General features: G+C 35.7%; 1 protein-coding gene across 3 annotated transcripts; it reads right to left on the bottom strand.

Annotated features, from left to right (window-relative positions):
- Positions 1–1426: 1426 nt before the first annotated feature.
- On the bottom strand, positions 1427–16829 carry LOC117911357. Of its 3 annotated transcripts, none has more exons than XM_034825701.1 (11): positions 16745–16829; positions 15749–16095; positions 13064–14735; positions 9696–11192; positions 9078–9463; positions 5905–7652; positions 5142–5583; positions 2830–2992; positions 2275–2378; positions 2044–2135; positions 1427–1948 (listed from the first exon to the last, which is right to left on the bottom strand). In XM_034825701.1, the coding sequence occupies exons 2-11, from the start codon at positions 15985–15987 to the stop codon at positions 1872–1874; spliced, it is 6420 nt and encodes a 2139-aa protein (XP_034681592.1). In that variant the 5' UTR covers positions 15988–16095; positions 16745–16829; the 3' UTR covers positions 1427–1871. The 3 variants fall into 3 exon arrangements, with proteins under 3 accessions (XP_034681592.1, XP_034681591.1, XP_034681593.1); XM_034825700.1 differs by having other exon boundaries at positions 15749–16114; positions 16745–16761; XM_034825702.1 differs by lacking the exons at positions 9696–11192; positions 16745–16829 and having other exon boundaries at positions 15749–16476.
- Between the last annotated feature and the right edge of the window lie 10 nt (positions 16830–16839).

Below are 16839 nucleotides of genomic sequence, written 5' to 3'. Positions count from 1 at the left end.
CTTGATGAAAGCAGAGCAGTTATTTATAGCAATCAAGAGAGTTTGATTTGGTAGGTGGGAACCTATTGAATTATGCTTGGAAAATGCTTTAATCCTAGTAACAAGTTACTTTATTTACTTATCGTATAAATTCAGTAATATGTCATATATATCAAGTTATGTTCTTAATGTTACTTCTAGAAAATGACTAGCATAAATATAATTTATATCAAGTTTTAGGTACATCAACTCATGGGAAGGCTAACTTGCATCTTGGCTCCATGTGGGCTAAGTAAGATATATATCATGTTAAACTATCAATTTTTAATCCCGAAACTTAAAGGCATCCAGTGATATGCTAACAATTATCAAACCTCTGCATATAAGCTCAATACAAATAAACGATGATTTTTGAACTCATAACATCCCGAAAATAAGGCACTGGTATCATATTTAACTACTAATTTTAATCAAGAACATTTTCAAAATATACTTCTCAATAGAAAAAATAAACAAATTTTGACAACTTTTAAAAACGATTATTAATTATTTTTGGGAACAGAATTTTATTTGAGAACTCAATTTTTCTAGCTTATTCTTCATAAAAACATTCTTCACTTATGTATAATATAAAAATTCCTAAACTATTCTTCATATTCTCTTGTTTTTTTTGAAGTTACAAAACTTGTTTATATTCTAAAGAAAAAGGGTTGTTTTCAAAACTAGTTTTCAAATAAATGCTAAAAATGATGGATAATGAACAACAATGTACCCACTGAGTCATCACACTAGGTCAAAGTTTATCCTCTCAGGAAGACAGTCTAATAATGATGAGACTGAAATTCCACTAAAATTGTATTAAAGATACCTAAAAGAATGCTACATATATAATAGAGCCCATCCAAATTTATATGATAGATGACATGTGACTGAGACCTATTGGTGGATACCAGATTTTTTGTTTTTCAGCTCACAGTGAGTGCTTATCCCACTGCTAAAAATCCCACTAAACACACTAATTTACTAGTTTTTTTTATCAATTCATAGTCACATGAAACCCTAATACATTGATGTTCATATCACATCACTAGCATTCAATGTTTCTTTGTTTAGATTTTTGTGGTTGATGACTGATGGTAGGTACAAGTTAACACCTGCCTAGTATACGTGGCCCTTCATTAAATAAAGATGGGCTCTCTTGCTCCTTTGGCTTTTTCTTGGGCAACCAAAATCTGGGTAGGGTCTCTAACTAATCAATCATCTGGATCCAGAAAAGACTGCACCTTTTTCGAGAAAAATCCAAGGTTGATCAACACAAGTTACCGATAATTACAATTATCAATCCATCAGAAGATAAGGATTAAACAAGAATTGAGCACACATCATCTAAGAAAAGGAAACTTCGATGTATAAAATCAGGGTTGATGATGTCAGTGAATACATGAAATGTAAAAGACACCAATAAAATTAAATTTGCATTGTTGAAAAACCAAGATATATAGTATGTATTCTTTGTCTACATATATACACACATGGAACTTACAAAATGAGCTGAATATTGGTTGCAGAATGAGAAAGATATCCCTTTTTTTCTTGATTCCTTGTCTACAGCTTCAGCTGGATCTCATTTACAAAGGCCCCAACTGAGCAAATGTCAATATCATAACCCAGAACAACTGTGGAACCATCCAATGTCACAACCCAGACATGCCACTTCCAACTTCCACAGGGGATTTGGGGCATGGAGAATCATGATCATCATGCTTCCATGGTATTTTAGGATCATATTATGCTATCTCCAGGGTATTGTTACCACTTGGTTCCCTCATTATGTTATAAGAATTGCTGGGAACAAATAAATACGATTTCTTGGCACGGGGAAAGAACTTAGGTCAAACTTTTCCTTCATATTGGAAGTTCAGCTTGTAATCATGTTGCAAAGTTGCTAGAGTGCTTCGACAAGGACCCTCTACAAGAATTAATAACATCAAAAGCAAAGTGAGACTTGAAGCAGATGTCACCAAGAGTCCGATTTTACACCTTAGAATAGTCAAGATTGCATACCTCCAAACACAGTATGAAGATATTGAAGATCATCTGCTGAGCAAGCATCTATTAAGGCATAAACTCCTGGTCTCAGAGCATCGTCAATTTCCCTGCAAATTGATTAACCAAATGGTTCATTTGTGACTGCATAAGGTCTATGCAAAGTTGAACATGAAAGACCTAAATATAAAAGTCATAATATGTAATTAATAGCAATAATCAAGTTGCATATGAGATGCTGAATATCACCTTCTGATGCCTGTTTTAAGGGGGCCATATCCTGAATAAATCCATATGTAATTGGATAAAAACTTAAAACAGTGCTGCCTAAAGACATCCTTTTGCTGTCTCATCTGCAAAATCACAAAGCATACTTAATAATTGCATATCTTGGAAGAATTTTTCCAAATATGACACATACAATGTTTACTGTTGGTATCACTCCTCCATTCCTATAGTTTATTTTATTTAAAACTCTTATTCATGAAAGCAAAAGAGCCATATTCTAATGTCCATTCAGTTTCCGATCATTAAGGAGGAAAATTGGGGTGAAATTTTATCATTAACAAAGGAATGAGGATGTCGAAACCATTGGAGCTCACTAATTGAGCCTGTCACCTCACCTGCATGTATCAGAAGCCCTCCCTAAATGGAGACTCTATCTATAACCTTTGAATAAAAATCAAATTCCAAAAAAGTGACTAATTATGCAGGTGATTTTTACTACTCTAAATATCATCTGGAAACTCAAACAACGGAGATACATTTTCAAAGTATTACCAAGTTCATGATAAAATTACACACCTCTTCATAAATCCTTCGAAGAAAACAAGCACACTTTACTCCCTCTTCTACTTCCCATGAAAAATAACCTTTTCGGACCACTGAATCAGCATCCACCGTCTCTAAACAACGAAGGAGAACACAAACCGAATCTTCAAGAAGAGCAATGCATTGCTCACACTCACTACAATACCACAACAATTATACGTTCTCTTTACAGAACAGAATAAATTAAAGGGAGAGAAGAAAGAATAAACATGTAAAGTGAGAAATTAGGAAATAAAATAACAAATCTGATGTGCATGCTGCTAATGATCTAACTATGGAGAGAGAAGAGAGAGGGGAAAGTAGAAAACAAAAACAAAACAAGCCTAACACTTAACATGATTGAGATGAGAAATTATTATATCAGCATTAACAACAAACATCAAGACAACATAAACATCTAGATGTTCCTACAATCATAGAATTATTAATGAACTAGTATATTTGTCTGGACATTAGTTGAACAGCCTCTGGCATTAGGGCAAACCTGAAATGCTTCCAACATAAAAGAAGAAAAGAAAATAGTAGCATAACTTGAAATCAAGAAAAGAAATAAAAACTTGAAAATTGGTCCACAATGGGCAACCTTCTCTCAATCTATAAGAAGCCCCAGGAAGTATGATGTTATTAATGCATCCTTACGAATGGAGCACAAATTAAAAGTGTTTCAGGATCTATGGCATAAGCTTTGGGATGATATCGCCATCTTCACCCACCATCTAAGACAATCAGGGATCAAAGAACTCTCTCATCTTTCCATTCTACCTAGCGTAGATCCTTGCATTTCAGATCCTTAGATGAAACTTAAACTGTTTCATCTTAGCCTTCCTCTTTTTCAAAAGCCAATAAAATGCACAAGATGGTCAAACAGATGATCTAAGATGCAATCAAAATATGGTAGAGTTCTTAAGCACCTAAGAATGTGCGCTATGTTGCATGGGTTCAGGTAGGAGTGTCGAATGCAGGTATGTGTCTAAGTGTCTGATTCTTCACAACTCAAATTTTAGGACATGTGAGCTCAACCAAAAAGGATCCAAAAATTGGGGACAGGTACTGGGATATGGCATAATAAAACAAAAATCAATTAAAAATAAATTGGAAATGAAGATATCCTTTTTAAGAACTCTCATTTTTTCCCTCTTATCACTAAATATTCTTACAAAAATTCACTTTTCAACTAACTCTTTTTTCTCTAATGTAATTATTAGTCATTGCTAAAAAAGTAGATAGAATAAAAGGATATCAATGAAAAAAAATCAAATAGTCACACCCAAAGTAAAATAGGAGTATCCAACAAGAATCTCATACCCACACCCATGCCATGTCGTGTTGACACGGGTATGTTAGGTTAAATTGGGATGGTTTAGGCCTTGTGTGGGAAAGGAAAGGAAGAAAGTGTGGTTTTCAGCTCCCTTGTGCCTTTTTTGGATTGTTTGGAAGGAAAGAAATAGTAGGGCGTTTGAAAACGAGGAGCATTCGATTCATGGGTGTAAATCATTTTTCCTTTGTAATCTGTGGGCCTAGACTAGGGGGTTATTTGGCTCTTGTCCCCCTTCTGTTGCAGATTTTGTAGATTGGTTAAGCCCTAGTTAAGGGTTCTCTTCTCTCTTCTTTGTTTTCTACCTTTGTATACTACCTGTATACTCTGGGGTGCTTCTTTGATGTGCCTCTTTTCTTTTAATATATTTCTCTTTATTCATCAAAAAAAAAAAATGTACAGAAGTTTTAGGATTCACGAAAGAAAATGCTCGATTTGTTCTATTCTAAAATGCATAAACTATTAAGTACATCAAATATTGAAGTTCTAATCAAAATATGAAATGAGATTTACCGCATGCAAAAATAGCCATTCTAACTTCAACTCATGTTTTCCAAATCACATACTCCGAATTGTCCCTTCATCTTGCATATTTGAAAACTCTTATTAACCAGGATATAACTAACAATGGTCCTGGATAGTGTGGTATGGCACTGAACTCAAATTGTCAGGCTGTATCAAATAGTCAGGCAGAGGTCTTGTCGAGATCAGTATTAAAGTTTCCATCTGAGCTTAATGTGAAAAATACATACATTCACCCACAATCAAAGTAGAATATTCATGCAGGAGAAAGGAAGGAAGAGACACATAGCATTGTAAATCTTAATAGAGAAAAACCAAGATGAAATATTTGACAAAGTTAAAAATAAAATAGTAAAATAATAAAAAATAAGAATTATGTCCTGCCAACAGAATAAATGAACCATAACATTTAGAAACCCATATCAATGTATAAAGAGGCCAAGTATACCTTTTATGATGCTTAAGAACGGTATTCAATAATCTGCAGCATGCAGCAAATAGATCTATTGTGAATTGTCGATCCACAGTACAAGAATCCATGCTTTCCAGAGAACCATTATCTTGGTTGTCAGAAAACATAAAAAAATTATATGAAGCTGGAGCATCAGAAAGTCTAAGCCCACGGAAAGATTGAAAAAGTGCTGCAGGTATCCGCAAACACTGCTGTAGATGGCAAGGATCCATTTGGAACAGAGCATGCTTTCCAGAAATTCTTGTCAGTACCTCAATGCACATAAGAATAACTGAGCCAGGATCTGGATCAGTCTGACCTTTATTATGGATCAATTTCCTATAGAATATAAAAGGGCTCTGCAAGTGCAAAACTATGTTGAACAGGCCAGCAATTAAGCTCTTTAAGTGTCTTTTAACCACACTCAATCGTTTGCGTCCTAGAAAGAAAGTAACAGTTAGAACAAATCTGTCCAAAACAGCTACAACAAATATGCAATTATATTAATAAACAGAAATTGAAGTAAAATTCTTAAGTGCAAAAATCCAGATGTGCTGTCAGTAAATCAGTTATGTAGCAAGATTCATCATTTTGTTCAGAATTCCAATATCCTGAAAGCATCAAAGCATCCATTCCTGACAAATCAAATTTCCATTGTTTAAAAATCAGCTTCCACCTTTCCCTTTCTTTTCACAAAGTGAAATGATTCTATTTAGAAATTATAGCCAAATAGGGCCTTGATATGCTAATAAAACCTTACCTGAAACAAATTCAAGCACCAAATCCAAGCAGTCAATGCCAGCTGCAGTGATTGAGGAAACCTTTCCCCCATGTGCACTTCCAGTATTTACATCATAGATCACCATGCAGCCTTCCTGTACTCCAACTAGTGCTCTCTCTAAAGCCTGTATAGCAGATAATAAATGCAACTCTGATGGCTTCTTAATGAACACTTTGAATGACATCCTCAACCTTGATTTAAATTCATCGAAGCAATATGGCCCACAAGAAAGAGATGCATCAAATAATCCTACATGACTGTCGAGTGTCTTGGTACTTGACTCTGCGTCATGGGATGCTAGAGTAGCTCTTTTCCCCTGCAAAGAAATGCATTTTCCTATGGCCTTCAAGTGAAGATCTATCAGCTTGGCATAAACATCTCTGTACAAGGTAGGATTAGTTAAAGGAAATTGATTCCCTAATTCCTCCAGATATTTTAAAACACCGTCTAACCACACCAAAGAAATTGGCTGTGGCACATCAGCCATGTTTGCCAATTCCAATAACAAAAGTTGTGAAATGCCATTAAAAATAGGCACAAAGCATGATGATAAGGGAATACAGTTGATCTGCAAATTTAGCCTCAGAATAGCTGAAGAAGCTATAAATAACTCTCTGAGAAAAAAAGCTGCTTCAGGATTATCACCTTTTAACAAGCTTCGCAGCAAAGGCCTATTTAATCGTCGTAGCTCAAACAAATCAACATCAGACAGGAAATTGGTAGCACAGACTTCACTATCCAACTGCAACCTCATTTCTTGACCACCAGTATTTTCAGAATCATTGTCGATGTGCAATGATCCTGAGCTCCTTGCAGTTTTGGATTTCTGTCGCTTGTTAGCACATGAAATATCATTGTCACCACCAGAGGGTTCAAGTGAACAGTCATTTTTCTGGTCCAACCTGGAAAGATTTTGAGCACCACCTAAACCTTCAGGCTGTTGATCATCCTCAATAAGAAACATGCATAAGGAAAAATCAATAAAATCTGTGAAGACATTTATACAAAGGTTGAGTTTGGAGAAAGGTTCATTCTTCCATTTCAACAATTTCATTTCACCATCACACTCCTTCACATCTATATGGTTCATGGCAGATGCAAGGCCCCACATAAACCCTTGAAAGCATGACACTAGAGAAGATAATCTATTCAAATCCACAGTTCCAACTTCCACCCTCTTGTTACAAAGGGCATCCTTTAGAGAGATGAGAAGATTTTCTGTCTGTTCCTTTAAAGCTTCAGCAACAAGGACCACATTGTTCCATGCATCAACAGCTTTTGAGGAATCCGAACAAGGATCAGTTTCAGTTAAATGACTCTGCTCATGGACAAGATCAGAATTGAGTTGTTCTGCACAAGACTTCTTCACTTTCATACTGAAGTGAACCACATGACTAAATTGACTTTTGCTAAACATCAAAAACACATATGAGGTTTGATCCATCAATGAGAAGGACATATATCTAAATTGGCTAGCTCTATCCTCTGAAAATGTGTGTTGAAGCCCAACCATCACAGATACTGACTTTAAAAGCCATAAAACAGGAAATGAAACCTCAGGAAATATTGAAGTAAGTGAGGATTGACTAGCTTCCATTTTCTCCTCACAAAATGCCATTATCAGATGTTTCAAGGTCCTCCGGCAAGACAAAAACAATCTGTAAAGCTCATAATGATTATGGGAACATGATGCACAATGACACTTTATTAACCTGCAAACCACAAACCTGAAACACAGAGGAAGAAAAAAAAAAAAGTCATCCATACTATTAGTACAGGATGCCACCAATGCATGTTCTACACCTTTCTCAAGGAGTAAAATATCTTAAACAACTCCATCTTATTCCTTCACAAGAAAAATTAATACATTTTAACCTTCTTTACTTTTTTTATCGTCTCTCAGATTTTCCTCTATTTTAACCTCTTCTCTCTGACAATTTACTCCCCCTTTTAGTTCATTTCCTTACAATTCCATGCATCATTAATGAAAACGTCCTGTTATAAAGTTTAAGAGCAAGTGTACACTCCATCAGAATCCTTCAGAACCAAAAGAAAAACAAACCACTATAATATAAAAATTCACATTATTCGCTTTCACAAGGCTCCAACAAGAGGGGAAGAGAGAGAGAGAGAGAGAGAGAGAGAGAGAGAGAGAGAGAGAGAGAGAGAGAGAGAGAGAGGGAGAGTTCATATCATGCATGTGGTTGGCTAGCTATATATTATGTCATAACAAGATCTTGGTCATCAGTATAATGATCCGAGCCTTGTCCATGATTTTTAAGGAAATTTCCACTACTTAAACCACATCTTTCATTATTTTGTCATCTTTCAAGATTTCTTTTATTTTTTCTCCAATTTCTACAAGAGTTTTCCACTGATCCCTTCATACTTTGCAAACTGTTGCCAGTAACAACACTCCTCGCTGGTGGTGTCAGACATTTCTGCAGTATAGAATTTTGCTCATTACCAAAAAAATACTTATTTCCAAGCCTCATGTAGGGCCAAAAGTTTTCATTTCCCATCTCATGGAAAATCCTTTTAGCTCATTATGGTTAACACTCCCTCATCTAATTGGATTTGAGGCATACTCCTTATTTAACTAATACAGCGATTCCCAACTTGGTTGATCCTAGGTTATGCACACCAATGATCCATTTTGGATTGCCAAAAGGCAAGTAAGACATTGCTAAGGTAACAAAGTGCAGGAAAGATCGTAAACGAAAACTGATGCTTCAAAAACACAGGTATTTCTAAAAGTGAATATCTCAAATCCCTCCATAGTATGGTCAAGTAAGATCGTCAGAAGATCCACATACTAATTTAGAAAAGTCAAGTACTTAATGGGAGAACAATTAAATTGCACATATCAGACTAAATTGCAACTTTTTAAGATTTTCTTTATTTTTTCTCATTTTAAGAATATTTTTTCAACAAATTAAAAAAAGTATGATATATGTATATATATATATATATATATATATATAGAGAGAGAGAGAGAGAGAGAGAGAGAGAGAGAGAGAACACTTCTCACTGGTTCATTTATTTCTAGTGATTTTAGATGCAACAATCTCCATTTGAAGGAGGGCAGGGCATTTTATGAACAGGCAGGTCATCGTAATATAAAAGATCAGATGAAAAGTGACAGAATTTACCTTTCAAGGTTGAGAATACAAGTTGTATAAAGGGAGAATGATCTAGAATTTAAATATCCTTTTGGCATCCAGCACAATAGATTAAGCGAACTTTGACAAGCTGTAAATTCCATGCTCTGTAAAAGAAAGGCTTTCTTTTCCTCGTTAAATTCTGTAGGCAGCCTATTAGATAGATGAGAAGTCAGTTCTGCCACTGAAGCACAATCATTAGTTACATACTTGGCGCCTGAAACAACCACTGATAAATTGTCAAAGGCGCTTAAAACCTCTTGCCAATTGGGTGATGAATTGAAGTCAAAATCTCTGTATGCTGCATCACTAAGTAATGGTGATAATGACTTCTCCAGATTACGGCAAAACCTTGATGCAATGTGCCTGCAAACAAACTAGTACAAGAGATAGTACAAACATCATTTGATGCAATAACTTCCAACAAAACCATAGAATAGCAATAAAAGTTAAAAGCAGAACCACAAAAGAAAAGTACAGAAGAAAATGAGTCATTCATGTAAAACATACATGCACAAGAATAAAATTTGACATATATAAATATCATTACTTTTGGGGTGTGCATGCACACAAGAGAAAAAGAGTATTTGGTTCATAATATTGTCTTACTTTTTGTTCATACAGAGTGGTGTCACTTAGAAGTTCCATCGAGATTTGCCCCACAGATACTTTCCTCTGATAGCCAGGTTCATTGGTGTTGTGTTTTTTAACCTCTCCAAAACTGCTTCCAATATGAGGAAGAGAAGTACATATTAAAAGTGAGAGGAACGTCTTCAACTTCTTCTTAGCAGCATGAGTGCACCAAATATCAATATTTTGGCAAAGAACCCACCAAATTGCAGTGGGCAATGTTTTCTCATTCACAGCACAAACACCCAAATCCCATGCATCATCCTCATGAAGAGCTTTGGCGCATGTATCCTTACGAGTTGTATCATCAAAACTGGAGAAACACTGTTGCTTTTTGGTCACTAATGAGACAGATCCCATCATGAAATCAGTAAGGCCCATCGCCTCTTCCCTCAAAACAGCAATAAAACGTTTCCACTTTCTGCTTTTCTTTTTATTAGACTTTATGTCTTTTTCATGACACTGTGATAAGCCATCATCATCCATTAACTTTTCTTGGACTAACTTATTATTACTCTGCAGTAAATACTCAAATGATTTAATCTGCCTATTCAAATCAACAAGCCTCTGAAGAGCCATGGTGTGCAACACATAAACCAGAGGAGAGCAAGTTACAACTCTATCCTGAGGATAAAGGTCTAAAATAGATTGTATAATATTAGGAAGGGAAGCAGAAGGTTGGACAATCCAAGAAAAATAGCCTTGATCCGTCCAATCAGTTTTCTCCACCCAATCCCTTCCAGTGTGTGCTATATAGAAGTCCCCCATTACTGCAGACATCTTTTTTGCTGAAGTTGGAGGCACAAGGCTGATTGATTGCCTGTATAAGCTTCGACAGGACATGTACAAACGAAAGAATAAAACAAAGATCCAGTGAGTGGATGCTCTTAATTTTCTGAAATCATTTTTGCATTCAGCCACCCTGTTGTAGAAGATTCTTTCTGTGACAGCAGAAATGAACTCATTGACACCATCTAGCTGTAGTGCAACCAGACTACTCATGCCAGGGCGTATAACTGTCATTAGGCCCTCTATAGAAACTCCTAAGAGACTACTATTACCTGTTGTGACATTCAGAGAATCTAGCACCAGTGTATATATTTCTGCCAAACCTTTTCCCAGAAGTTCCACTTGCAGATCAAAACCCAGTAGGCTACCACTTTGCTTTGGGTTTCCAGATTCTTTTCCAGAAGCCACAGAGCAACTTGTTTTCATCCACTTCAGTGAATCTGAAATATCTGTTGTTAATTGTCGAACGCATTCACTTGCTTGCCCTTCTGGTATAGATCTAATAGCATTATAAATGGCAAATCTGAACTCTTGCGAGCACAATAACATTTCCACTGATTTTGCACATGCTTCATAGGATGCAGAATTCGTGCAGGACATAAATCCAGAATAATTCAGTTCACAATCACTATCATGTGATACCAAAAGCCTCACTGCTTTACAGAGTGCAAAAATAGCATTATTCACCTACATTAGTTCAGAAGTATAAGAACAAGGCATGAGCCATCTAATCCAAAACAAACATCATTTCAACCCTCACAGATCCTGGGGACTGATAAACAGATACAAGAAAACATGGCTAAATTGAACATGACTGTAGAATAAGCTAAGAAAAGCTGATGGTAAAATGTGTCATGAAGGATATTATGGGCCAGTCAACACTAGAAAAGGAAATGATACTTATCAAAAAAAAAAAAAACAAAACACTACGAAAGGAAATGATGTAAGAGCATGTCATTAAAGACAAGACTGAAGTTGTATAGGCCGACATTAATAGCTTATGGTATTTGGAGGAAAATGTGAAATTAGGGAGCATGGAAAAGATATGGATTAATTGGCTGACCTTCAAATTGTAATGGGCTAAAATTAAAAAGGAAGATAATGGAATTTCTAGACTGTAAGGGAATTTTTGGATTTTAGGGTCAAGGTGGTGGACTAAAAGTAGGTTCAGTATTTCTGATCAAAGGGTAGAATTTTAAGAGAAATTTAGGAATATGGGAGCCCGGTAGCCAGTGTGATAGTGTGCACAGAATCAAAGAGAGTAAAATAAAGAATAAAAAAAAGAAAGATAGATAAACCTTAGAGTTTCAAGAAGGTTTTCTAGTAGTTTCAATACATACATATACATATTATGTGCATGTGTGTGGAGAGTGTTTTTTCTTTTTTTGATAGGCAAAAGAGCAGTATATTATTATCATTAATTTTTATTTTTTTTTTATAAGTGAAGGAGCAATATATTAATAAGCCCCAAAAATAAATAGGAAGTATATAAGTCTGCAGCAAAGCAAAGAAGTGTTGTGGAGAGAGAATTTCAAAATAAGAAACTTCCATCCCAAAAAAATAAATAATAAAATTAAAATTAAAAAAATAAATAAGTAAACTAATAAGCTTTAAAAAAACCCAAATTTAGGAAAACACAACCACATAAGTACGGCAAGGCTGATGGACTTAAAAGCTTCATATAAAGCCTAGTTTCTAAATTACACAATCTTAAGAAATTTCACAACAATGACAGGACTTTACTAAGACTCAATAACCCCACATAAGAATGAGAACAAATAACTTATAACCAAACACCTAATCTGTAAAACTACCCAAGCAGCCATGAACAATACATATTCAAATTTCTCCAAATCCAAGGATGCTAGAAACTATATATTGAACACTTGAAGGTGCAAAACTTTAAAAATAAATAAATAAATAAATTATTGTTCTACATTGTGCACAAGGCCAAAACAGGTCAAAAACATAGTGACTACATGAGAATATAATGATTTTGTCTTCGTAAAAATAAATAAATAAACAAATACAGTAAGAAACAACAATACTAGTAATGTTTGTGCGTGAATGTATTTGATGGACTTCTTCCAACATATGCAATTGTCAATAAATTTTGATCAATTAATCATAACACAGTATATTTCATATATATTACATTAATATACAAGAACATAACCATACAGTCATCATGTCCCCATCCTACTTATTCAGGATTTGCTACATAAGGATATCTGGGTCATGGTTTTACCCCTTCATATATCCAGCATCATGGTACATAGGCTAGAAACAAGTAGGTCAAGCCATACCTATCAACCATCTATTATGTGACATCTTTGGTGTGACCTAGTTGGCCCCACCAGGCATTTTCCCTCTTTTACTTTTCCTTCATAGAATATAAGTTTAAGGGAGCCGGTTCCCAACAGCAGTGTTTAAAAATATAGAAAAGAAGATATACTTTAGAAGATGTAATAACATAAACCACTTGATGCTAGACATTACACTCTATACAGAAGTCAAAAAGCAAAGCATACATGTGCAAATCAAAGGATTTCACTAACCTGTCGAAGTTCACTATAGAGGTTTATCACCTGGCAACCAACATCCACCATCTTTGAAGATAAAGAAGATTGATCTGACATGTCTATTGAAGAAAGGCCAATGGCCAAGAATGAAAGCATCATGAGCCATAAGCTTACTAAATCATTACCAATAACCTCATAATCAATTTCCAAGAAATAACCTAATGCAGCAATAAGCTCCTTGCCTATTAAATTTAAAGTATCAACATGTATCCCCTTGTCTGCATCTACCGTTGACAGCCACATTTGATTTATTTCGACCGAAAATGACATGATCCTATCGTAAACCACCTTCAAGAAATTAAGACAAGCTCCTTCATGGGTATCTTCTGTTCGTACATAAACCTTCTCATGCATAAAGCTAGCAAGTAACTTATTGGTAGATTTGAGAGTACAATGAACATCCAATAATGCAGGTCCCACTTCCAGTTTGGTTTGGAGATAGCCTTTTATCTGAAACAGCAAAGGCTCCATAATCTGTACAAAAAAATCAAAAAGAGACTTCCTTGTCTCTGAATTCAAACTACTTGACAAATAACTGTTTTCTGAAAGCACACTATGGTTCCCAGCAAACATCATAGACATATGACCAGAAAAATAATCTTCCGAGTGAATGAAACCTACCGTCTTCCCTACAATCTTGGTACCTTCTGACAACACCAAGGCTCCTTTTTGCTTTTTTACTTGCACAACAAGCAAATGAAATAGTTCTCCTATGCCACTCAATGGTAATACCTTCTTGGCAGCCACAATTTTTTCCAGTTTATCAAACAAATGTCTGTGATAACTTTTAACAACCATTTTTGGCTCTTCTGATTGCCCATCATATTCTTTTCCATGCTTTTCTTTACCATGTAAGCTGAGAAACCCATCAATGTGGGCTGGATGAAACAGCCCATGGGATAAAACCTCTTCAACCAACTTCAACAGGTCTCTTGTCCATCCAGGATTATTTCCATCAGCCTGAAGATTTAAGACACCCAACAAATGCAGTAGCAGCTCAAGAAGTTTATCTACGAAATCATGAAAACCATTTTTACGACATGGATGGACCCTCAAAAACTTGCTGAATGGCTCAAGTACTAAACATGAGAACTGCAGGACAAATTTGCCCGCGTTGCCACCTGCTATGTTGTCAGTGTAAATTTTGTGAACAAGCTCAAGCACGGCATCAACAGTTGAAATCCACAAGTCTAAATTTTCATTTGACAAACCATTATGAGATGAGAACACCAGTGAAACACAACTAAGAACAGTACCATACAATTCAAACCCTTCAACAATAAAAAATGACTCCTTTGCATGCAAAGATGCATCATTCAGTTGGGATAATGCATTCCTTGCAATGCAATGAATAGCTTTTAACAAGTTTCGCGAGATGTTTAGCGGAACATGCCGTTCCAAAGACTCCTCTAAACAGAACTTAAAAATCTCCCAGCATCTAAAGTCCAAACATGTCCCAACAACTCGGAACTGAGTTTTGTCCAAATCAACCTTACTTTTCTTTTCCGAAGAAATCAACAATGACTGGATCCAATCATTCAGGAAAATAATTACTCGTGAAAGGCTCACTGTTTCAAAACCTTGCTCAGTGTCCTCCTCTTCTTCTTTGGCTCTTGTAGCAACAAAATCATATGCAAGCTGGACCTTCCTGCATTTAAAGTCACTCATTTGTCATAGACACCTTAATGCTGCAAATTTGGTTGCTGAGAGGGTCTAGCAGGACACCAAAAATCAAAAATTATAAAAATAAAATAAAAAATAAAAAACCCTTGAACATTTTAAGTCTAAGATTTCTCATTATTTGGAATAATAGAAAGCAATACCTCCACTCAACCAAGGGTAAATACAACTTTGTGGTCAAGTGGAGGTAACTTCCTCTACTATTTCGAAAACAAACAGAATATAGATCATAAGTTTCTTTTATTTCTGACATTTTTCATCATTTATCTTGGCAGCATAAGTTTGCCTTTTTTCATCATTTGTCTTGGTGGCCAAACAGTTGGTAAGGAAAAAACCACGTGTAATACTAATTTCAGCAAACAAAATATAGTGGTTTAGAGAGACTGACTAACAATGATAATACCCTGCTACACTAAATTTCCTCATTGATCAAAGTATAACCTTATTACCTTAATCCTCCTCTTAATTAATGATAAAAGGTAGAAAAATAAAAATAAATTGAAATCCAAATATATGGACTTTTGGATACCTGTTGCCAGAGAAATCACTAACAAACTCTCCACATAACTTAAAACAACTATTTGTGTTAGCTGAGTTGAATTCTGCATTTTTGCATGTATGGGCATTCCATTTTATCTATTTTTCTCCAGTTTTCTCAGCAACCGAACACATGGTAAGAAAGAATAATGCAGGATTTGGAGCCTAACGGATAGCAAATAGTGCATTATAGAGAGTTAATAACTTTTGGGAATCCAATTCTTTACCATGCTTGTTCCTGAGAAAAAAGGAAAGGTTGGAATATACATGCATACATATATATACTTGTGTCTAATCAGTTAACAGAAACACACTTAAAACTTTCATTTTCCTTTCTTATAGCCCCCAACTTTCTTCGCAACCAAACAGATTGCCAATCAAAAGATTTTTAATAAAATACAATGCCTAATTTAATAAAGTCAAAAAATAGAGAGAGCGACTAACTCTTGAAGAAGAAGTTCTTTGTTCTGTAATGATAAAATCAGCTGCAGATTCCCCCACGGACGACCTTCTTCTGGCCTCCGAATTGGGCGTTCTTCTTTTGCATCTTTCTCTTTCTCTTTCTCTGTCTCTGAAAAATCGAAACGTTGCGTTTTGGAAGGTCTTCGATCATCCTCTAAGACTTTTAACTTTCTCTTCTTCTTCGTGTGTTTCTGTTTCGGCTTCGATTCTGAATCCGCCATGGGAGGGTTTGACAGCTCTTCCCCGGTGGGGTTTTAGGTTTGGGTTTTGAATTTTTCTTCCCTTGTGGTTTTGGAGATGGGCTTGTAAGTTGGCCGGCCCAGATCGCACTAGCCCATCATTTAAAATCTATAATATTAATAAATAAGAAAATAAATGTAGTAAGGATGAAAATTTCTGTTTTTTTCGCCGAAATTTCGGCGAAATTTCGTGTTTCGGAGGTCGGCGAAACGAAAGAGGGGGGCGAAATGTCGACGGAAGAAATATCCGTAAATTTCGCCAAAAATCGGAGAAATTTCAGATAAATTTCGGTAAAAGGAGAAATTTCGGCGATTTTTTGAAAAAATCGCCTCCGGTTGGAAAAATTTCAGAGAAAAATCGTTTTGTTTCGGTTTATTTCGGCGATTTTTCGGCCAAAAAAACAGAAAATTTCCTACCAGTCCAGCCCGCACACAGGATACAAAATCTGATCATGATTTGCAGGCAAAGCTTGTGTTTTTCAGCCTGGCTCAAAAATCGTGGATTTAGGGTTCGTGAAATTTAAATCCAATGGCACAACAGCAAAGAGAACCCTAAAACAGATTCAGAAAACACAGGGAGCAAAAGAAAAGCAATTTTTTTGGTTTTCTTTGGGGGTTTTGCATGGATTTTCTCGGAAATCAAACGAGGATGAATTTACCCGGAAATCGAATGGGGGATGGATTTTCTATGGAATCAAACGGGGGTTGCAAAAAAAAATATATATGTTTAGATTAGTACCTGCGAGGATTGAGAGTGGCAGAGGAAAATAGGGTTTTTTTAGGGATTCTGTCGGAGGGCATCTTCAGAAGAGGGCATGCCCGGGTGAGAGCAGT

Source organism: Vitis riparia, chromosome 3, assembly GCF_004353265.1.
Source record: "Vitis riparia cultivar Riparia Gloire de Montpellier isolate 1030 chromosome 3, EGFV_Vit.rip_1.0, whole genome shotgun sequence".
NCBI classification, from domain to species: domain Eukaryota; kingdom Viridiplantae; phylum Streptophyta; class Magnoliopsida; order Vitales; family Vitaceae; genus Vitis; species Vitis riparia.
Note: the sequence above shows the minus strand (reverse complement) of the source record. Positions and strands in the feature narration are given on the sequence as shown.